We start from the raw sequence: 23,363 nt of genomic DNA, 5'->3' as shown, positions 1-23,363 counted from the left end.
TACATTTCTGACCTCCTGCTAAATGATGAACCATCCAGATCTCTCAGGTCTTCAGGGACTGGTCAGCTTTCTGTCCCCAGAGTCAGAACTAAACATGGAGAAGCAGCGTGCAGTTATTATGCTCCAAATATCTGGAACAAACTCCCAGAAACCTGCAGGTCCGCTGCAACTCTGACTACTTTTAAATCCAGGCTGAAGACTTTTCTTTTTGCTGCTGCTTTTAATTGAACTATTCACATCTTAAACTGCACTGTAACTTTTATCCATGTATCTTTTCTTTTAATGTTTATTTTATTATGTTTTATTTTTAATGACTGATTTTAAATGCCATTTTCTTAATGTCTTAATGTCGTTTTTTGTAAAGCACTTTGAATTGCCTTGTGTTGAAAGGTGCTATAAAATTGCCTTGCCTTGCCCGTATATCAAAAATGATTATCACTATGTCATGACAACCAAACACATATTTTGACATTTCAAGTTAAATAAAACAATCTTTAATCACAATAAAAGGCTTTGAAAGCATGAACAAAATAATTACATAAACTCTTAATATTGTTATTTCAGTATATTCTTATTAAAACTGCTGTAAAAAAAGTGTTCTTTGGCCCTCTATCTAACTTAAAGTACTTAAGAAGTTCTACTTTCTAAGGATAACAAATGTTTTATTCCAAATTAAGAATATTTTCTATTCCATTCATTTTAAAGATCATCATATCATGTAAATAAAAATAATTCTGAACAAAACGTACTCGTCAGAGTAAAATACTTTAAATTGAAATTGTGTGAGATCTCTTTCTCCTCCATGCAAGTTTTATTTGGCTGGACCAAGAGCATGTTTAACTTTAATGAAGTACTGAAGTAAAGAGCTAGGACGAGGCCTCATAAAGCTTTAATTCAGCCTTGAACCAATTCATAACATTCTGCTTGTTCTCTGTGATCCATTTGATGTTGCTGATGGTTCTCTCAATGGACTGATCCAATGCCAGCGTCCCAGAGCCGAAACCCACCTCAGAGTTATCTGCCTTGAACTGCTTTAGCTGAAACAATGAAAAGAAACATAGTGAGTGAGTGTGTTGTTTGGAGAGGTGAAATCCATGAATAACAGCACAGGGCTCATCGAAAATCGGGTGTTAGAAGTCCCTAATCCATCCTGCCATTAGTGTTTTTCGCGTAACACAAGCAATCGGTCCAAACACCTGGCCAAAAGGCATTATATTTAGATGAAGAAATGCTCAGTTTTCGATAACATGTAAAAGTATAGTTACATAATTGTGTCTTATTACTATTAGCAGAGAAAAGGTAATGTCTGTACTAGGGGTGTAACGGTTCACAGAAGTCACGGTTCGGTTCGTACCTCGGTTTGGAGGTCACGGTTCGGTACGGTTCGGTACAACAAAAAAGCAAAAAAAAGTCCCAAATGCATAATTCCAGGTTTGTTGTTATTTATGTTTGAACAGTAGTGCAAGTTTCAGTTTAAAAATAAAGAACTCTGACATTTTGAATAATTAACTGTATTAAACAGTTAAAAACAAACCATAAACAGTACACTCAGATGGCCATATTATCTATAATGGCTGATGTCAAACAAAAAGGTTTCATCAAGCTGTAAAACTAAAAAGGATGTCTTGAAAATATTACATCATAAATAATAAGAAAGTGTTTCAAGAGCGCAAAGTCGTTGAAAAACATGCCAAAAGCTTCCGTTATTTATTTTTGGTCTCTCGGCTCTCATGTCTATTGGCTTCTTAAAAACAGCGGGGATCAGCTGTTGAACAGCTGTTGTCTTTTGCCGGGCTCCGGTGATTGGCAAATCTGGGTGATGCCTTCTGATATGATTTAGCATGTTTGGCGTGTGTTCATTAGCATACCGCACCGCTGTAGAACAACGCCGACACACCGTCCTCGTCCGATCTACCACTCGCACACCTCATCGTTATTGTAGTCCACAAGGAACCCGAAATGTTCCCACACAGCTGATTTAAAAGAAGCAGGTGGGTTCTAGCTCCTGTGTGTTATCTGAACTCACCATTCTAACTTGTCTTCTTCTTGTATTTTGTTCGTTTTGTTGTTGTGTTTCTTCTTGTTCTTCATTTGTTGTTTAAGGGCGGCTGGCAAACAGCTTTTAGGCGCAATACCGCCCCCTGGATTATATATAGTGTAGTGGATACTGCCCTGAATTACTTTTTTCCCCACTCGTAAAAAAAAGGCGTATTCGCCGTGTGACTGCATGTGACCGTGACGGTACGGATACCGTTACACCCCTAGTCTGTACAGCTAAATACAATTAATGCAACCAATCTAATTGGGAACCGGGTTCGCGGGACTCGAAGATATTTCCAATTACCTGACTGAAAAAGTTTGGGAACCACTGAGTTAAAACATTGCAACTGATAGGAAAATAAGGACATTACGTTTAATCTATTCCCTTGGCTGTAAATACTTTTTAGCTTTGGAAAGGTTCGGCAAAGAAAAACCCCTCAAATCTCAAGCTCTATGCACATCATTTTATCACGAGAAATTCAAGTATGGGTTTGAATGAAACTGACTTGGACTTGCATTATACAACCCATACAGTAAAGTCATTTCACTTAAGCTTTGGATACAGGTCCCTTAAGACTAGACCATTTAGTTAGAGGCATCGCTGCATGTGGCTACCAGCTGTTGGGCTTGTTTCATGTAATCAGTGTAGCATAATGAAAAATGAAAAAATGAAAAATAAAAAAGCAAGCTAGCTACATTTTGGTATTAGCTAAATGGTTAAATGCTAAATAAGTCAAATGTAACCATTTTGCTTCATCCACAGCACATCATCGCGTTGAGCAGCTGACTGTGGCAAATAATCAAATTACGTTTCCAGCACATTAATTTAGTTTACAATTTCTAGACGGTTTGTGTTTTAATTTTGTGAACGCAGCCCTGACAAGTTTGGACATTTAAACAATTGTCTACAATGTACACAAAATGTTCTAGAATATCTAACCTGTTGCAGCTCGTATTCAGTAGAGAAACGCTTGGTGACTCCATTGATCAGGTTAGAGAAGGAGAATGATCCACCTCCATACCTGTGAATGAAAACAAAGGCAAGACCTATCAGCTCCGTTTTGATGTCAAATGCATACAGTTGGTAGTACTCATTTGCTACAGGTTCACATTTCTAAACTGTTCAGAGTTCAGTTTGCTCCTTTACAGTCCGTGATGAACCAGGTACACTGTGGGCTACTCCCAAGATAGACTTGGATTTATTAGTTTTTATGTACTGAAGAGCACAAAATGAAACTTAAGTATTTCCAGTGAATAATAAAATGTTCATATTTCTACAGGTCAGAACAGTGGCGTAAGAAGGTTGTGATTGGCCCCGGTGCAAATATTGTTTTTTGGCCCCATCGCCCCAAACATAAGCACACTCTGTGATGCGCTCACACACGCACGGACATCAGTGGTGGCGCCAGAGATTTTCTTTATGGATATTTTACTAATCACTCCCCTTTTAAACTGTATTCTTGTTTTACTGTCACACAGTATTTCATACCTGTTTTTCATTTACTCTCTTATTGTTGTATAACTATAATGATCATATGAAGGTGTGCCTCGGAAATAATTGTATACATAAATGGTGACCAAACCGTTTGAAATCCACTGAGATAACTTAGACTAAAGTTAACTATCTAAACACTCAGCGAGTCCTTTAGCTCACCTGAGTCCCTCAGTCTGAGAGGAGAGGACATTCCCTTCACCTTGTTGAAGAAACAGCTCCTTATATCCCTTAGTGCAGCTAGCTAAACAGATGCTAACAACACGGTCTCTGGCACCGGTGCGCTCTCTCTCTCTCGCTCGCTTAAATCACACTAAATGCGCGCCTGCCACACACACACACAGAGCTTGAATGAAACACAGAGACCCAGAAGTACTTGTTCTGTACTGTGGCATATTATTTTCTCATCAATAATTTTAAAAATGTAAAAATTGGGGGTGCTTGGACGGTGCTATGGCTATCCTAGTAGGAGCTTCAGCACCCCCTGGCGCCGCCTATGACAGACATACACAACCACTCAGAAGCGCCACATGTAGGCTATCAACCACAGCCTGCCCTGGCCTCAAACCACCACAGCCTGACAACGGCACAGCGAACTAAGAAGAGAATTACACCCGTTTCCTTGATGTTTGTCTCTGGGGAATGGGCCGGTAGACCTACATGGACCGGTTGCTATAATATAGCTTTTGATCTTGGCGTCGGGGGTCTCAATAGCGCCATAGAGTCCCCTATCGGTTGGGGCCCTTGGGGGAACTGTTGGACCACCTGGCTGGCTGGAGAAGAAGGTTGCACAGCCACAGCCACGGCCACGGCCACAGATACAGCTTCACTTGTGGAGCTACATGGCAAAGATAGTGGTGAGGCAGGTGAGCTATCGTTAGCCTCCGGCTGCCGTTGCACGTCAACATTGCTAACGTTAGCGCTTGATGACGATGTATGACGTCAGTTTAGCCTTTACATCTTCTTGTTCTCTCTTGTCCTTTCTCTTTTGAGCGCTGCTCTTGTGCTTTGGTTTGCTGTACATTATAAATACAAGCTATTACATTTGTTATAATGCTGCAGAACTTGCTGCTGCTAGCTACAGTACAGTTCAGGTTGATTACATGGTTCACTCCTCACGCAAGGTATCACATGACATGAAAGGGAGCAAGGTCATTGGACAGACAAATTACAAATTAATTTAGTTTGGTTGGTTACTTTGAAGACTGCGTGAATTGGGGCCCCAAAAATAAAAAATATATATATATATACTTTATTTTCCTTAATTTTTTTACATGGGCCCCTGGCCGGCTCTGGGCCCCGGTGCGCTGCACCGGCTGCACCGGCGATAGTTACGCCACTGGGTCAGACCCAAACAGCTGCCTGAGAATAATAAAAAAGACTAAATGTATCTCATACCTGTAAATATGTTTTATTTACAGATGCTAGAAGACTGACTGTGAGGCTCTTTGAAACATCTGATAATGCATTTTCTACAACCAAAATTAATTGTTGGTTGCACATGTTCTTCTACCTAGAAAACATGGAATTATGAGCTTTGTTCAGTGAGACTCAGCTCAGCACCTGTGGGCTCTGAAGCCTGCCGGGTTTATGAGGACCAAAGGTCTTCTGAAGCAGTTTGAGTAACTCGGAAAAAGCTCAGACAATAAAATATGTCATGATAACAAACATGACGTAAAACTGCCTATCTATGTGACAATGTGAAAATTAGTGTTCTTTATGTGACTGTGCTTTAGTTTGACATGTGATCAAATCATAGGCCAGGAGAAGTTTTCCTAACACACCATGTATCTGCACTATGACAAACCTTTTTCACAGACTTGATTCGGTTTGAGAAACGGAGTTATAGAATAGCCTCACACCTTTTCTTATGATGCAGTGGTGTCAGCAGACTTGGGGAGTTACTGATTACATGTAACGAGATGTTGGGAACAATACGGCTTGATAAGATAAGATAAGATTAACCTTTATTAATCCCCGAGGTGAAATTCCGTTGTACAAAGCAGCAACAGGGTAAGTGTGAAAAAACAGGACAGCAAAGATTCACACAGATTAATAAAATCAAAAAGAAATAAAATCAAGAAAATAAATTAAAATGATAATAATAATAAAATACTATGAAATAGGAGATGAGTAAAAATAAGAGTAAAATAACTGTCAGCATATATACATATTTGGTCATCTAAGTTATAAAGTACGGAATAAGTCATTATAATAATAATACTGTGTGCCACTATGTTGGAACCATGTATGAGCTTGCAGCTGCTCCTGTCGAGACTGATTCATGTGTTTACCCACAGAAAAGAAGACACTCACACTTGTCTTCTCACCCTCTGGGGGCAAAGAGCAACATCCGAGTCTCATAAAGAGACGCCAAACCGATATACGACTATGTATGAGACTATACTGGGACATTATAATCTTGATGTGATTTTCTTTTCCTTTGAAAACCTTACCTCATGTGTGGGAGTTGAACCATATTTCTGTATGTGATGTAACTCTGCTCCTTCTAGCAAGAATACATTAGAACCTGATTATTGATTCTTAAACCGGTGTCGAGTGATATCTTTCTAACACGAGATGACGTTATCAGGATAAAAAACAAGGTAACTGTTTGATTACAATTATAGTTATACAAAAAAGTTATCTAATCACTGTTACATGTACATACTGCATATTACTAGCAGTATGACAGTTACAATACCCTTTGAAAAAAAGATGGATATATTATATTTAGACGTCCTGAATGAATTTTATTTATGGTTTATATAAATATATGTTTATATAAAGGCTGCTTTAATGATTCTTTATTTTAAATACATGTATTTTGTATGCAGTAGGTGGACACCTGATTTGTTAAATAAAAACACAGTCTATCCTTTTGATTAATATATGAAGCTTAAACAGTATTTGTAAGCTATAACTGTTTCTGCCTTTTTGATATGAAGTTTCTTGGTTTCTTCTTTTCTAAGGTTACATTGAAACATAGACTTCAGTAAAAACATCTTATTGTTATTTATTTTATTCGTTTTTATTTGCATTGCATTTGATATTGAGGTAATCCAAAAGTAACTGAAAGTAATCAGATTTAATATTTGGATATTTTTGACACGCAACTAGTTGTAACGGATTACATTTTTAAAGTAACCCTGGGTGTCAGTAACTGAGAGTGTTGTGTTGTCCTCACTCATTGAAGATGTATGTCCATCGAGCTCGGACAAAGTCCCACGCCAGACTCTGACCCGCCACATTGCTGGCGATGTAGACAATGGTGGAGGTGGCATCCTGCTTTCTGATCAGTGTAGAATTCAGAGTGTACTCCAGGTATCTGAGCAGACCAATGAGAACACTGTGTGGTCAGTAGGCTGACTTTCAGTTATCTGCAGGTGTATTCAGAGGTGGGAGAAGAACTCAGATATTGTACATGATCAAAAGTACCAGAGTGTTACAAGTAAAAGTCCTGCAATCAAAATGTTACACAAGTATTATCATCAGAATATAGTGAAAGACAGTAAAAGTAGTGCTTTTGCAGATTGGTCCATTTCAGAATAATATATATGATATGTTTTATTGATCATGAAAGTGTTCTCAAAGCTGGTGAAGGTGCAGCTAGTCTGAAGTACTTTGTAGACTGCAGGGTAGCTGGTGGATTTACTCCAGGTGGAACTAAAGTCTGATTCAACACTTGGTTAGATTTCACATCATTCATCCAGATCTGTGAAGTAACTAAAGGTATTAAATACATGTAGAGGAGTCAAAGTACACCAGTTACCTCTGAAATGAAGTGGAGTAGCAAAAAGTAGCATCAAATGGAAATACTCAAGTAAAGTACAAGTATCTCAAAATTGTACTTGAGTACAGCACTTAAGTAAATGTACGTAGTTAACCCCCCCCCCCCATGGTTGTTATCCCAGTTACAGACCTGTTGAGCAGCCAGGGCTGCTTGCTGCAGGACAGAGCTGAGCGCAGTTTTTCAGCTTCACTAGCGATGGTGGCTTTCTGAAACTCTGACCAGGCAAACTCCCACTCTTTAGCGCCACCAGCTGCAATGGCGTTGCAGTACACAGTGGACCGCAGGTTGGGGTGGATCCTTAAGAAAGATAACATGTTTGAATTCAGCCCCATACCATAGATGAAAGACAGATGGTTCACTTTAGGCACTTAGGAATAGAGAGAGTGGAAAGACAACAGGTTACACTTTATTTACTTACCGGTTTGTGTTAGTGTCCATCCATTGTTTGAACCATGTCTTGGTCAGAGTTGAGCATTCCTCTAAGCCTGTTCTACAGGCCATGCTGATAGCGTTCACCTGATTATACCTGGAGAAGGATAGAAGGGAAGGTAATCTATGAACAGTACGCATGCGGACAAAGGAAGGAGCATGAACCAGGTGCAGCTCCCAGAGAGAACCAAAGTAACCGTAGCTCTGCTGGTCTCGATTATTAGTGCTTTGTTCGGTATGGACCCAAAACGGTTTTATCTTGGGAAGGATAACCTGAGAAGCACCTAGACCAAGCCCAGCCCGGGGTCTCTGCAGCCAGGGGTCTCTGAGGGTCTCTGCATCCCGGGGTCTCTGAGGGTCTCTGCATCCCGGGGTCTCTGAGGGTCTCTGCAGCCCGGGGTCTCTGCAGCCCGGGGTCTCTGCAGCCCGGGGTCTCTCCAGCCAGGGTCTCTGCATCCCGGGGTCTCTGAGGGTCTCTGCAGCCCGGGGTCTCTGCAGCCAGTGTCTCTCCAGCCAGGGTCTCTGCAGCCAGGGGTCTCTGAGGGTCTCTGAGGGTCTCTACGGCCCGGGGTCTCTGCAGGGTCTCTGAGGGTCTCTGCAGCCCAGGGTCTCTGCGGCCCGGGGTCTCTGAGGGGGTCTCAGGTGAGCGTTACGGGGGCACTGGCCCCGGTTGCCCCCTTGAACTGCCTGTTTGGCATGGCTCTAATTCAGTTGACATCATTTGAGCCACATTGCTCATTACAAAACAGAAATCCCCTTAAAATCCAGCAGGACCTGGACAGGGTCTTCTCTGCTGCACCCCGATGCCCCCATCAGATAGTCCAGTACCCCATCATCTTTCAAACAAGCCCTCAAAACCAACCTCTTCACACTTGCTTTTCCCATAGAACTGTCTCTTCTTTGTGTGACTGGTTTTTGTTAAGTGTGACACTTGTAAAGTGTCTTATATAGAATACATGTATTATTATCATTTATTATTATTATTATTATTATTATTATGTGTTCACCTCTGTAGGAATAGTTTTGGATTGATTTTTGTATTCATGTTATCATTGACTATTGAAATGTAACACTAGACAGTGGTAATGCTAGCAAGTTAGCGTGTACAGCTGAGCAGTGACTGGCCAAAGCACCTCTATGTGCACTGATTTTACAAATCTCACAAACAATACGTTACATAAAACTGTTTCTACAAAAGTTTGAAAGGAAAACATGTGGTTTCTCAAATGTAATATTTAGTTAAATTATGTCAAATTGCAGAATCAAAATCATTCTGATGAAAGATTTAAAGGAGAAAATACTTTTTCAAAGTAAAGCAATTACTACTAGCACAATTTGCTTTTACAGAGTAAAAAGGTCCTGTCGATGATCTCAAGTGTAGACTGCAGGTAACCTGTGCCACACCTTAAAGTTCCCAAAAAGGGTCAAAAAGAATCTGCACATTCAGCTGCCTTGAAGTGAGTCCAAGATCTATTACTGTTAATATAGTTAAGGTATTATTCTGGTTTCATTTAAGTAATCAATCGTAATCTAACATTTGATTTAAACATGAATGTACACGCAATCCTGTTTCAATGTATATGTGAAGACAGGGAGAGGCATTAACCACAGTTAAGGTTAGGGATGGGTATCGTTAGGATTTTATCGATACCGATACTGCTTATCGATACCGGTATTTTTCAATACTCTTATCGATACTTTTCAATAATGTGGTGCTCAAAATTATAGACATGATTACAAGATGTGAAGATTAAACAACAGTCATTTTATTGTAATTTATTTGTATTTATTATTTAATGTAAGTTTTTCAATGTCATACCAAGCAGGTGTGAGTGTGTTTGACTGTGTCTCTAGAAGGGGGGCGGTAAATAGGGGCAGTTCATAAATCCATGTAAACATGAACATTATTCAGTTAAAACGAGACGCTGCGTGCGCACCTCCTAAACCGGAAGCTCCGGTCGGCTAACCGTTATAATCCGTTTATTATTTATAATTGTAATGATGGATTATCAGTAATCATTTTAGAGAGAGACATTGAATTAACCGTTTGTATGCCCTTGAACACAACTTTTGATCACAAAACAGCAAAGGCAAGACATAATTATCATCATGGCTACGTAAAGTGAAGTTGTTTTCTTGCTCTTTCCCGGCTGCTAGTTCAGTGAGTTTTGGTATTACAGTGATGATACTTATACGAATGTAATCTGTGGAATCTCAGCTTTCATGTGATATGTTGTTTGTGCAGATGAAATGACGTAGAAAAGATCGCTTTTGCCAGTTATGTGCTAAAGTAGCCGTTAGCCCGTTTTGCTAAGTGTTGATTTTAGACACTTGGTGTTGGACTTCTGTTCCGTGTAGGTAAAATGGTTAATATCGTCTGTTAGCTGAGTTTCTTCCCGTTAAGTGGGTATGCATCATTAATAGGTTGTTAAATGTTAAGAAGCCTTGAGATGTTCTAGCAAGATGTTGCGTCTTCCCCAGGGTGTCTCACAATAATAAGAGCACTGTTAGGAGAGATGACGAGTGGCATTCCCCGTGGCCAATCAGAGTGGTACTCAAACCGGATGCGTCACACGGGATGATGGTTCCCAACCAACCAGAATTGTTTAAACTAAGGAAGTAGCGTAATTCATACCGATAGCAGCACCGTTTGTCCAGCGGCTTAACGGTATACCAATACCGTCCAATCAGTACTGACTTAGTACCGGTTCTCGATACCCATCCCTAGTTAAGGTAGATAACTGTTAAATAAAGTGTAATACTGTTTTTCAATGTTTAACTCATATGTTGTTATTGGCTCCCATAAAAAATATGATCTTGGAAAAGCAAAAAGTGTGTGTACTCACTGGTCCATGTGTCCAGCAGGTATTGTGTTCCAGTTGCCAGTCGTTTTCTTATAGTAAGTAAACAGAGGGGTGATCTGTTTCATGAGGTAATTCTAAAATCAAGCAAAACACATTTAGGAAGATTCCATGAAGACCACAATCATGGAATTTATATTTATTTCGTCTCTTTTAGTTAGTTTTGGCTCACCTGCATGGGCCCATAAACCTCGCTACGGTCAAACATGAGGTAGAAGAAGTCCAGGTTGTTCACGGCCGACTTCCAGGGCACATAGTCCCTCTCCTCTGTCAGGTACTTGGTGGTTTCGAGTGCCAGTACTGTAGGGATTATCTTTGCTCTTTGGGGTTACGAGATAAAGGAAAAGTGTTTAAAAATAGGACAAAATATTTCATAAAATGTACTGCAGGTAATGAGTCGGAATATGTTTGTCATGCTACTGTAATAGTAATATAATTGCAGAATGCTTTTTCCTGTTGTCCATCGGGTCAAATCTGACCCGACCAAAAATCAGGATAAAGGTTTATTTTATGTTTCTGCCAGAAAAATTACATATTTTTTTGTATACACGTTTTTACATGAGAAAACAATCTTGATCACTTTCATTAGGTTTTGGGTTTAGTATACTGTAGCATCTGTGGTCTTCTGGGTTTAATTTGGTAAAGTTATCCAACCTTTCTTCCCTTTTAACAGAAATGTGGTTTGATTTGTGTAAATGAGGTCTATTAACTATACATTTCAAACAGAAGAGTACAACTTGTGGCAATACGTAGGAATAAAGTTTGTCTCTAAGGTGTAACACAGGTTTGGATGATTCTTTATAAATGGTCAAACCGGAGGACAGACGTTGATAGGAAGACGACACAAGGGTTAAACACTCTTGATGGATCTTATAATGTCTGGACAATCTTTAAAAGTATTGTGGCTTCACTTAATTGTTTTCCACATTTCAGTAATCCAGATGATCCTGTTGTCATATGACACAGTATTAGCAGGACTTACCTGGCCAGGTTGAAGGCATCATCCACCAACTGAGCTCTGTTGATCACTGGAATACTCTTTAAGAAAAAGAGCAACAACCGTGTCACTATACCACAACCACTCAGATCAAACAGCCTCATCATCAGGATTGGAGGAGCAGAGATCCATTACTCCAAGTTGCTCAAACATACACTGCGATTGTCCCTCAGAGCAATGAGGAGGCGGTCCCAGTTGCCTTGGTCATAGTTGACTCTGTAGTAGCCCAGCACATTGAGGTTGGCCAGCACCCAATCTGATGGCCCTGATGTTTTCATTTCATTTACTGTGTCTACAGAAGAAGACAAACGTCAGAGTTTTTCATTATAGTTATACACAAGACCAAAAATATACAATAATTCATCAATATGTTCTTATAACTTTGTCAATGTTTGTGTTTTCTGCAAACTCGGTCAATGAAGCTTGCAGTGTCTGATGTTGGAGCTTTCTAACAAAAGATGCAATACTTTGAAGGTCAATCTATGCTTTCTGAGGCAGAGCCATGCAACGATGAAGCCATCTCACCAGAAGTATGGCAATAATTGTTTGGTCAAATGCCTAAAATATACAATATCTGCCTTGTCCTGAACTAGTGCGACCTCCACCCCATACATTCAGATCTAAGAGGGAAATAGAGAGGGACTCAAATGAGGGTTTTTTGACGGAATACGGAATTTATTTTAATATCAACTCAATTGGCCTGCCTCACTTCAGTGACTTGAGTCTGGAGGGGGAGCAAAAAAACATATATAAACATTGCGACCAGTCAATGCTCAAATGAAATACAGAACTGAATCCCAGCATGTCTTAATATTTGTCCTTGTCTGATGTTGCAAATGGAGCTGCTCTGATGAAAGAAAAATGTCAGACTTGATCTGACAATAAAGTATTATTGCTTAAGACGTTAAGCTCATAAATGACCAATAGTCTTCTAGCTTCTGTGTGCGTTGTTATTCTTGTTAGGGTGCAGTGTTTTTAACCTCCTATGATTGGTCTGGTGTTTCGTTTATTGTTTCTATTAAATGTGTTATCTCCTCGAACTGTCAGTATAAGAACTAATTTCATTGGTCAGAAAATAATCTCAATGTTATTGTGTGTATTTGTGCATTCCTACCTGATTTGTCCTTCAGCCATTTGATGGTTGGATGGATGACTCCAGTCTTCATCCACTTGATTGGAACAATCCATTCATAGCTGTAGGATAAAAACAACTTTAACATTACATTCCATGACATGTCACTTGTTAGACGCTTTTATCCAAAGCGACTTACGTACTCAATACTGTGGACAATCCCCAAAGGAGCACTTTGGGGTGAAGTGTCTCAGGGACACAACGACTGCAGTGGGGTTTGAACCTGTGCTCCCTTGATCCGAACACCAACACTCTATCCACTGCGCCACACGCCTCCCTACACACAATGTATTCTTTGTTGCTTTCTTTGATTGCCTGCCATGAAATGTATAGATTAATGAGTTATTTAGTTGCTTTTTATTAAAATACTGGAATTTGAAGTAATATGAAAGCAGTGGCATAAGGTAGAAGTATTTTAAGCAGGAATTAATATATAATTAAATAAATATCAATATGACGTTTAGATGGGTTGTTAGTGATAAGCAGGGTTTGGGCAAAATCAAATATCAGTGTATATTTGATTTTGGACAGATGGTTGTTGGTCATTAGTAATTTGAGTAGAAAATACAAATTGCCTATTTCTATTTATTTATTTAGTGGGAATGCTGACACAGCATTCCCACCATCTGTTATGCTACGCACAAACTTATTTATTATTTTGCGCTGCTTCTCCTCCCGCATTGAACATCGCAGAAACTCCGTTCAAACATCAAAACGTTTAGCTCGGTCGGGAATCGATGGCTATTACTTTTCTCATTCATAACTTTCATAATTCCAGAGATACATCCCATAATACATCACATTTTTTAACATGGAAGTCAAGGGAGAACTCTTCAGACTTCAACAATCTTCATGTAAATTCAACTGCTAACTGCTCCTTCATACTTTCACTCAGAAACCTCATTCCAACTTTAAAATGTTACACATCTTTCTGACATTATTCTTATTAAACAACTTTTACATATGATTCTTACTTTTAGAGATATTAAGCATTGTTCAGACCTTGGTAAAGAGGCCTTTATTTAGATTTTAGAGTGCGTGATGTCACAGCTAGAGTGGAGGACAGATTTAATTTTGCCTTCATGTTTTCTTTTAAACCTGCCATAATTCCCAAACCCTACACTCCTGAGACATCATTTTTCATGACAAACGTAGGAAAACATCTCGTAGCTTGAAAGAAAGAAAAAAATTAAGCAAAAATAATTAAACAAAATGCCTCTAGAGCAGTGGTTCCCAAACGGTGTGCCGCGGCACACTGGTGTGCCGTGAGTCAAGTCCGGGTGTGCCGTGGGATTTTGTGACAACCATACATTATTATTGCAATATACAACTACACAAAAATAATTATTTAATTTTGTATTTACTATATCAGTACTTTGTAGGTTTATATGTACGTAATCTGCGCGACTTGCGCGTCCACATCTCCACGTGCAGTGCTGCATAAACATGGCTGCGTAAGCGATAACTTTCGAGGGGTGGAGGTATGCCCATTATTTTGAGTTCGTCCGAAGAATAGACAGGATGTGACGGTGAGGTGCAAACTGTGTCCAGGCCAGAAGCTGTTATCCACTGCTGCAAACACCACGTCAAACCTCAACACACACCTGCAAATAACACATGCTAAGGTGAAGCTAACGCACACGCTATTTGTTGTTTGTTTATATCACGTAGTCTGTTCTTCTTCTCTGTCTTCCGGTTGTTGCCTGTTTTGAATGACAAATAGGCTACACACTACCGCCGCCTGCTGGTAAGGAAAGTGATTGCCACTCACGCATGCGCAGTTCCTACGTGCTCGAGTAAAGTAACGAAAATATTTACAATAGCACATGTTTCAATGCTTCAAATTAATTTCTGAAATATTTCGTTAATAATTATTTCATGAGTAATATAGTTGTCTTTGTCACATTTTATTTGGCATTAGTAAATAATTATGCACATTTACAGATATTTTACATGATATGAGTGATAACACGTGTTATAAGGGCTATTTTGCACAATAGGTGTGCCTTGAGATTTTTACTTGTCCTTTGGTGTGGCTTGGGCACAAAAAGTTTGGGAACCACTACTCTAGAGGGCATGAAGTGACAAAAACTTTCAACATGTCTCCATTAAACCCCATTGTAAGTTCAGCCTCACCTTTCCCCACCACAGCAGCCGCACACCTTTAGTTAAACTGCCAAAAGGCCACATTATTAACCCGAAAGTACACAAAAAGTACACTGCAGATGCTCAACTTCCTTGACATGCTTCACGTTTTGAAATTTCACCGATATCTGTTTTACGGTTCTTCAACAAAACGTTCACATGTAAGAGGTTTATCTCTCATTCAGAACAATGAAAATGCTCTCCTCTCACCGATTACCATGGAAACCTTTGATCTCTGGACACGTCGTTAGCTCAAATATAAACACCTGTGTCATGGAACACGATGATGTCATCACTCCAATTGACATAATTAGAGCAGCAGACTAATGACATTGATCACTGGAGTTTAACAGACTGTCTCAGCCTATTATTTTCCATCTGATGGAGACTTCATACTGACTTCAACATGTTCCACATATTTTATACATTATTGGTGACGTATGCTTTTAGTTCTAAAGTTTTCAGTTCAAATATTCTGCTGCTTTTTCATGCATTTAGACTTTTATCTTTTTATCTTTTTCTTGTTCTTATTTCACATTCAAGTCCCCTCTATTCATGAACCCTTTAAAGTACTCAGCCACACCACTTATATACCACGTGTGACTGTTGCTATGTCAGTTAATCTTTCAAATACAAGGTTGCTTGTTTGATTCAAGCTCTTGTAGTCAATATGTCAAGGTATTTATCCCTAACATTTTATCAGCTAACTAATGACACACACTCAGAGGATCTTTATAAACGTTTTAAGTATTGCACGTCTTTAACCATGACTCTTATAAATCACTTTTAAAACCAGCGATGCACTGCAGTGTCAGCTTTTCTAAAATAGAAACTTCAATGTTCACATCTTTCTAAATGATTCTACTTTTCAATGACCTACAAATAATCCTAATAATAATCCCATTTTCAATCTTCCAACTGTTCATATTTGTTGGTCAATTAACAAACCTGTTACAAATGTGTTGTTCAACACATTTGAGCCTTTGCTACATTTATTCGATCACCATGGAAACGTTTGATATCTGGACACGTCGTTAGCTCAAATATATACACCTGTGTCATGGAACACGATGATGTCATCGCTCCAACTGACATGCTCAGAGCAGCAGACTTCAGATAATGGTTAATGGTCCTGCCCTCAACAGCTCTACGTCAATTTCGGGGTGTCATCATATGGCGTTTCCATGGAAACGCATTCCTCGCCATAAAAGACGATGCTATAACTCCTATGAAAATGTTCAAAAAGTGCTCAAACTTCACATGTGTGCCAACAGTCCAGCCGTGAAGATATCTACGGGACAGTTTTGAGATTTCTTCAAATGTCGTTGCCATGGCAACTCAATGCTCACCATGAAACACGGTTTTCTCATAACTTCAGTGAAAATGCTCCAAACGGCCCAAAACTTCACAGGTTTGGTAACGATGCAGCCATCAACACATCTAAGCATATTATGGGATGTCATCAAATGCTGTTGGCATGGCGACAGATCATTCGCCATCAAGTTAGTTCAAAAGTTTGCAGTTCAAATATTCTGCTGCTTTTCCAAGCATTTTTACTTTATTTTCTTCTCTCATCACACATTCAAGCCCCCAGTGTTCATGTATAATTTCAATCTTAATTATTCACTTTCTTCTTACACATTACATTCCAGCATAGCAGTTTAGCGTCAGCATTTCAGCATAAAGCATTCCCACTAGCAATTTCTTCAGGAATTGCATTCTCTAGTTTTTTTAATGAACTGCAGTGTGTTAAATGTGAAAGGGTTTAAAGTGTTGGTAACTAATTTGGGGGTTTACGGAGTGGATTTAAGAAAAGAAGTGTACTCACTTGAAGGGAGATTCAACAGTGACCGTAGAGTCTGGATCCAAGAGGAAGTGCTTCTGGGATATGCCCCCAGTCTGGGTATCTATGGTAACCACAGGGAAGCCCATCTGCAGCACCCAGGTGTTCATGATGTTATTGACAGAGTCAGGAAGTGGGGTGTCAGTATTATTAACAGCCTTTGGAAGCAGAAAAACAAGAAAACAAATTATGTAACAGCCAACAGTATGGTATGTACTGGAGATCATGATTAACATTAAACATTAAAATCTTAAGAATCTATATAAAATAACATGCCATCTGCAGATGTTCCCACAGGTCTGTGTAGACTGCATTCCCAAAGGCAAACGTATTCAGGTAGCTCTGCAGGGGTACAGAGAAAACACACACACACTACTTCTTTAGAGGTGAAGGTTTCAGAGTAAAGCAGGGGACCTGTACACAGACACAGACACATACACACACACAAACAAACATACACACACACACGCCCTGGCAACCGGACATCTTCTTCATAAAACTAATAATATGGCGTAATAATCGGGAAGTTCGATGTGTCTAAGCATAACAAAGTATCTCGTGCAAACGAGAAAGTATATCGTGCGCACAAATTAATAAAGCGTGGCCTCGTTTTATTTATTTTTCTCTCTATGAACCCTACAGGGCTCCGTACATAACTGTATTAAGTTAGGTGAAATCAATGATATTAAGTTTAAATACAAAATATTAGGCTCAGCTTAATATTATTGCTTTCAACTAACCTAATACAGTTATTAGGGCCTGAGCTTGACAGTCATTACATTACATTGCATTTAGCTGACGCTTTTATCCAAAGCGACTTACAATAAGTACATTCGACCAGGAAGACACAACCTTGAAGAAAACAGAATCATATGAGTACATCAGGTTTCATAGAGCCAAGTATTTCAAGTGCTACTCAACTGGCTATAGATAAGCCAGTCCTTTATTAGTATATACGTGCTTTGTTAATAGTCATTTGTTAGTAATTCTATCGCTCGAGGTGGAGTCGAAAGAGATGAGTATTCAGTCTGCGCCGGAAGGTGTGTAAGCTTTCTGCTGTCCTGATGTCAATGGGAGCTCATTCCACCATTTTGGAGCCAGGATAGCAAACCCACGTGTTTTTGCTGATGGGATCTTGGGTCCCCCTCGCAGCGAGGGTGCAGCGAGTCGTTTGGCTGATGCAGAGCGTAGAGCACGCGTTGGGGTGTACAGTGTAACCATGTCCTGGATGTAGGAAGGGCCAGATCCATTCGCAGCATGGTACGCAAGTACCAGTGTCTTGAAGTGAATTCTAGCAGTTACCGGAAGCCAGTGGAGGGAGCGGGGGAGCGGCATGGTGTGGGAAAATGTAGGAAGGTTGAAGACCAGACGAGCCGCTGCATTCTGGATGAGCTGCAGAGGTCTGATGGCACATGCAGGTAGACCAGCCAGGAGGGAGTTGCAGTAGTCTAGGCGTGAGATGACGAGAGCCTGGACCAGAACCTGCGTCGCTTTCTGGGTCAGCTGGGGACGTATCTTCCTGATGTTGTAAAGCGTGTATCTGCAGCAACGGGTTGTAGCAGCGATGTTTGCAGTGAAGGACAGGTTGTTATCTAGGGTCACACCCAGATTCCTTGCAGTCTGAGTCGGGGAAACACCAGAGGTGCCGATGTTGATAGTCAGGTCAAGCGTGGGACAATATTTTCCCGCAAGGAAAAGCAGTTCAGTTTTGTCAAGGTTGAGCTTGAGGTGATGAGCGGACATCCATTGAGAGATGTCAGCTAGCCAAGCAGAGATGCGTGCGACGACCTGGGTCTCTGAGCGGGGAAAGGACAGAATTAATTGGGTGTCGTCAGCGTAGCAGTGGTATGAAAAACCATGCGGGCTAATGACAGATCCGAGCGAGTTTGTGTACAGGGAGAAGAGGAGGGGACCAAGAACAGAGCCCTGAGGGACCCCTGTAGTTAATTGACAAGGGTCGGATTCGGACCCTCTCCAAGTTACCCTGTAGGTGCGGTCTTTGAGGTATGAGGTGAGGAGGGAAAGTGCAGAGCCTGAAACTCCAAGCTCTTGGAGAGTGTGAAGGAGGATCTGATGGTTCACCGTGTCGAATGCAGCAGACAGGTCCAACAAGATGACAGAGGAGAGGGAGGCTGCTTTAGCAGTGTGCAGTTCCTCAGTGACAGCAAGGAGGGCAGTTTCTGTTAGTGACCTGCCTTGAAACCAGACTGGTGCGGATCCAGAAGGTTGTTCTGATGGAGATAACAGGAGAGTTGTTTAAAGACAGCGCGTTCAAGTGTTTTAGACAGGAACGGGAGGAGAGAGACAGGCCTGTAGTTTATAACATCAGACGGGTTGAGAGTGGGTTTCTTTAGGAGAGGGTTTACTCTTGCCTCCTTGAGACTGTTTGGAAAGTGACCAGAAGTTAGAGAAGTGTTGATGAAATGGGTGAGAAACGGTAGAATATCAGGAGCGATAGTCTGAAGGAGGTTTGAAGGGATAGGGTCCAGAGGACAGGTGGTAGGGCGGGCAGTGGTAATGAGGGTAAGAACCTCAATTGGCGAGAGAGGGGAAAAGGAGGTTAGTGTGCGGGTGGAAGGAGGGTCTGGTGACCCAGTGGTGAGTAAAGTTGAGTCAGAAAAAGAAGAGCGAATATCATCAACCTTTTTTTCAAAGTGGTTAACAAAGTCGCTTGACAGAAGTGAGGAGGGGGGAGGGGCTTTGGGAGGGTCCAAGAGGGTGGAGAAGATGGAAAATAGTTTTTTAGGATTGGAATAGGAAGATTGGATCTTATCTTGAAAGAAAGTGCTTTTTGCCTGAGAGATCGAAGCAGAGAAAGAGGAGAGGAGAGCCTGATAGGTTAGGAGGTCGTCGCGGTGTTTGGATTTCCACCGTTTCCGCTCTGCTGCCCGAAGGACGGTTCCATTAGCACGCAGTGCGTCATTTAGCCAGGGAGCAGGAGGGGACTGACGAGCCTTTCGAGATGTGAGAGGACAGAGAGAGTCCAGAGAGGATGAGAGAGTAGAGAGGAGAGTTTCTGCAGCAGAGTTTGGAGGTAGTAGTTGGAACGAGTCAGAGGAAGGGAGGGCTGAGAGTACCGATGAGGCAAAGGTAGAGGGGGAGAGGGAACGGAGGTTACGGCGGACAGGTGCAGGATGAGAAGAGATTAGTTTGTTATGTTTGGAAAGGGGTAAAGAGAATGAAATGAAGAAGTGATGGGATGTGTGGAGCGGGTTTACAGAGAGGTTAGAAGTAGCGCAGTTCCTTGAGAATATGAGATCAAGGACATTGCCAGCTTTATGAGTTGGTGGAGACGGAGACAGTGAGAAAGCAAAGGCGGTTAACAGAGATGTTAGTTAGTCTATCTTCCCCGTCTGGAGGTTGAAGTCTCCGAGAAGTACAGCGGGAGGGCCAGTTTCAGGGATGTGTGAGAGGAGATGATCTAATTCCTCCAAGAAGTCCCCCAAGGCGCCTGGTGGACGGTAGAGAACAACAATGGTTCATTGTATAGGATGGGTTACTGTGACGGCATGGAATTCAAAGGTGGAAGGAGTGAAGTTAGGTAGCTTGAAGAGGGAAAAGCTCCATTTGGGAGAGAGCAGGAGACCAGTGCCCCCTCCTCTGCCAGTGGGTCTGGGTGTATGGGAGAAGGAATATGCTGCGGAGAGAGCTGCTGGGTTGGATGTGTTGAATGGAGTAATCCAGGTCTCAGTGAGAGCAAGGAAATCCAGGGTCTGCAGGGAGGCGTAGCCAGAGATGAAGTCAGCCTTAGGAACAGCTGACTGGCAGTTCCACAGGCCGCCTGAAACTAGATGTTGGATGTCAGTGGAGCACGTGGGATAGACGAGCGATTAGGAGATACACGGGGCCAGTGATAATTGCGAGAAGACACATGAACAGGAATGGAGAAAATACACATGATTATAGCATGAGGGGCTAGAAAGCTAAAGAAAAGAAAAATAAGACACCAGCAAAACTTAGCTCAATCAGAGTAGGATTTGCCTCCTCTTTGCCACCCTCGTGACTCCCGCAGGACTCCAATGTCTTTGTCAATCTTAGAGATTCCCGCAGGACTCCAATGTCTTTGTCTGTCTGACGCTCAAGGAAAGAGCTACCTAAATGGACGCCTGATTGCTGAGTTCACACAGCTGTGGAGCCACGCCCCTCTAATTAGTTAACTCTCTACAGCTGATGGGCGACAGCTGAGAGGCCCTGCCTATTTTAATGCACGCTTGATAGCCTACTGAGCCCTGTGTAACAGGTTCACGTGATCAGATCTGAGATTTAAAATCTCTCAAAAGCGCCGTTTTAGCTACAATAACTACAGAACAAGTATACAGAGTAGAATACATGAAATAGAGAAGTCTAATTAAACAAGAATATTACTTACAGTGGTTGCTGCGTCAATAGGTATTGTCACCACCGGGTCAAGATGCACACTGACTTCTTCAGTTTTTGAATCCGCTATTTGAATGCTTTTTAGCTGGCAGATGACCACTCCACGCTGTTGTACACTTCACGCAATCAGCTGAGAGACCGTGCCTATTTTAATGCACGCTTGATAGCCTACTGAGCCCTGTGTAACAGGTTCACGTGATCAGATCTGAGATTTAAAATCTCTCAAAAGCGCCGATTTAGCTACAATAACTACAGAACAATTATACAGAGTAGAATAAATGAAATAGAGAAGTCTAATTAAACAAGAATATTACATACAGTGGTTGCTGCGTCAATAGGCATTGTCGCCACTGGGTCAAGATTCACGGAGTCGGGGCAAAGACCTATTGAAATCCTTGTGATTATTTTATTTTTATTATTTTTTTCTACCAAATTAATTGACTTTTTGAGGACCTTACATGCTCAGAAGACGGAGATTTTTTCACACACTTGTAAGGTCTGTTGAAAATGTTGATATTTTGGGGGTTTCATTGGTGAGAAAATTGATATTTTGGGGGTTTCATAATTGGTGGACTCAAAATGGCTCTATAGCGCCCCCTAACAAGCAGTGTGTTGTTGTGCTTTCACCGACAAGTCTGCATTTTTGTATGCATATGTAGCATGATGGGACGCAAAAAAAAGTGAATGGGAGGCATATCGTAAACCAAACAAGAAGTCGGCCATCTTTTTTTAATTTTCAACTTTTGCCATGTTTGCCCTTTTCAGGGCCCGTGTCAAAATCTCCTCCTACAGTTTTAATCCGATCGACTCCATATGTGGCCAGTACCATCAGAAGACTTGGAGAATCACAATTTATCGTTTGTTTTTTGTCGATATCAAACGATCTTGCCGTGTCGCTGTGGTGGAAAACATCTCAACCGTATACTCCTCATGGATGATGAGAGTCCCGCCCTGAAGACGGCTGCATGACCAAAGTCACTCATCTACATAGCGCCCCCTGCTGGGACCAGGAAGTAACAACTTTTGGACAAAAAAGTCCTCCTCCCAGATTCTTCAGATCCCTCTGAAACGTGATCAGATAAGCCTTCAGAGGTGGGGGAAGCTCCAAAGTGAAAGTGGTGTGTCTGGGTGTAACTCGCCTCTATATGGTCAAAACCTTTCAAGACTTCACACGTTTGATAAAAGCCCCGTCCTGAAGACATCTATAGGCCAATTTTCGATCATAGTCATAGCGCCCCCTTGTGACCACAGGAAATTACTGTTGCTAGACTTTGGCTTACAGCTCTCAGCAGGTTAATCAGATCACCTTCATATTTGGCCAGCTTAATATCAAGACATTCACCTTTCCAGACGCTGAGGCTTGTGCGGTGTCATAGAACGCCATGGCTACGCATTGTTCCCCATCAACAGTACTTATTTTGGGCTAAGTGATGCATGTACAAGCACGAAACTTGGCAAACACATTAACAGCGATGATCTTAGTTAACTTATATGGTTGTTGTGTTTTGGTGTGGCAAGGTGGCTCTATAGCGCCCCCTAAAATACTTCAACATACTTATTTGGGGTTTAGCGACGCATGTAGGCAACTCCTACAAAATTTGGCATACGCGTTAACAGTGATGATCTTAGTTAACCGATAGGGTTGTTGTGTTTTGCCGTGGGAAGGGGGCGAGAGCCCCCTAAAAAACACAGAACTGGGCACACGCGTTAACAGGGAGGATGTTAGTTAACTGCGAAACGAAAGTGTTGGCAGGAAGTAGCTTATTTGTGCACATGCTCAGAAAAATGTGAGTTAATGTTAATATGGATTGGTTCGTGACGATGGCGATTCAGTGCTGCACATGCAGGGATCCTTGAAATACCCCAACGTGTGCGTTGACTTGCGAAGGCCTGTTTATCGCTGCTTGCAGCTTTAATGTGTAAGTGTTTTTCATAATGCATTTATTTAAGTCAACGTTTCAGTTTTTCATTGCCACATTCTTAACTTTGCCAAATAAATGGAGACTATAAGATCTTTATAAAGTTCTTACCGTGAGTCCCTGTGTAAAGACTCCTTCAGTTAGGAAATCCGACAACATCCGCAGAACAGATGCTCCCTGGGGATGTGAAAACACTTTTAAAACTTTATGAAGACCAGACTTTGTAGCAAATGATATGGCATATTTGTGAGAAAACTGATTATGGGAGAAAAGTAATTGGGAGTATTGATTTTAGGATCAGAGATGGCAAAGTGTCCTGCTTCTCTTAAGGCCTG

The 23,363-nt window shown here is 41.2% G+C and overlaps 1 protein-coding gene across 1 annotated transcript in view; it reads right to left on the bottom strand.

The window, feature by feature from the left end:
* Positions 1 to 586: 586 nt before the first annotated feature.
* Positions 587 to 23,363, bottom strand: part of anpepb.1 (alanyl (membrane) aminopeptidase b, tandem duplicate 1) — a 29,836-nt gene continuing 7,059 nt past the window's right edge. The window contains exons 9-21 of the mRNA XM_034087779.1: positions 23,140 to 23,205; positions 17,009 to 17,074; positions 16,718 to 16,890; positions 12,727 to 12,806; positions 11,768 to 11,904; positions 11,598 to 11,653; positions 10,788 to 10,935; positions 10,601 to 10,692; positions 7,744 to 7,851; positions 7,455 to 7,622; positions 6,720 to 6,860; positions 2,981 to 3,062; positions 587 to 1,037 (exon numbers count right to left, since the gene is read on the bottom strand). Coding sequence (XP_033943670.1) covers positions 867 to 1,037; positions 2,981 to 3,062; positions 6,720 to 6,860; positions 7,455 to 7,622; positions 7,744 to 7,851; positions 10,601 to 10,692; positions 10,788 to 10,935; positions 11,598 to 11,653; positions 11,768 to 11,904; positions 12,727 to 12,806; positions 16,718 to 16,890; positions 17,009 to 17,074; positions 23,140 to 23,205 — 1,488 coding nt within the window. The 3' untranslated portion in view covers positions 587 to 866. The remainder of the gene's footprint in view (positions 1,038 to 2,980; positions 3,063 to 6,719; positions 6,861 to 7,454; positions 7,623 to 7,743; positions 7,852 to 10,600; positions 10,693 to 10,787; positions 10,936 to 11,597; positions 11,654 to 11,767; positions 11,905 to 12,726; positions 12,807 to 16,717; positions 16,891 to 17,008; positions 17,075 to 23,139; positions 23,206 to 23,363) is intronic.

The sequence above is a fragment of the Pseudochaenichthys georgianus genome, chromosome 7, assembly GCF_902827115.2.
Source record: "Pseudochaenichthys georgianus chromosome 7, fPseGeo1.2, whole genome shotgun sequence".
NCBI lineage: Eukaryota > Metazoa > Chordata > Actinopteri > Perciformes > Channichthyidae > Pseudochaenichthys > Pseudochaenichthys georgianus.
This window is presented reverse-complemented; position numbering and strand designations above follow the sequence as displayed.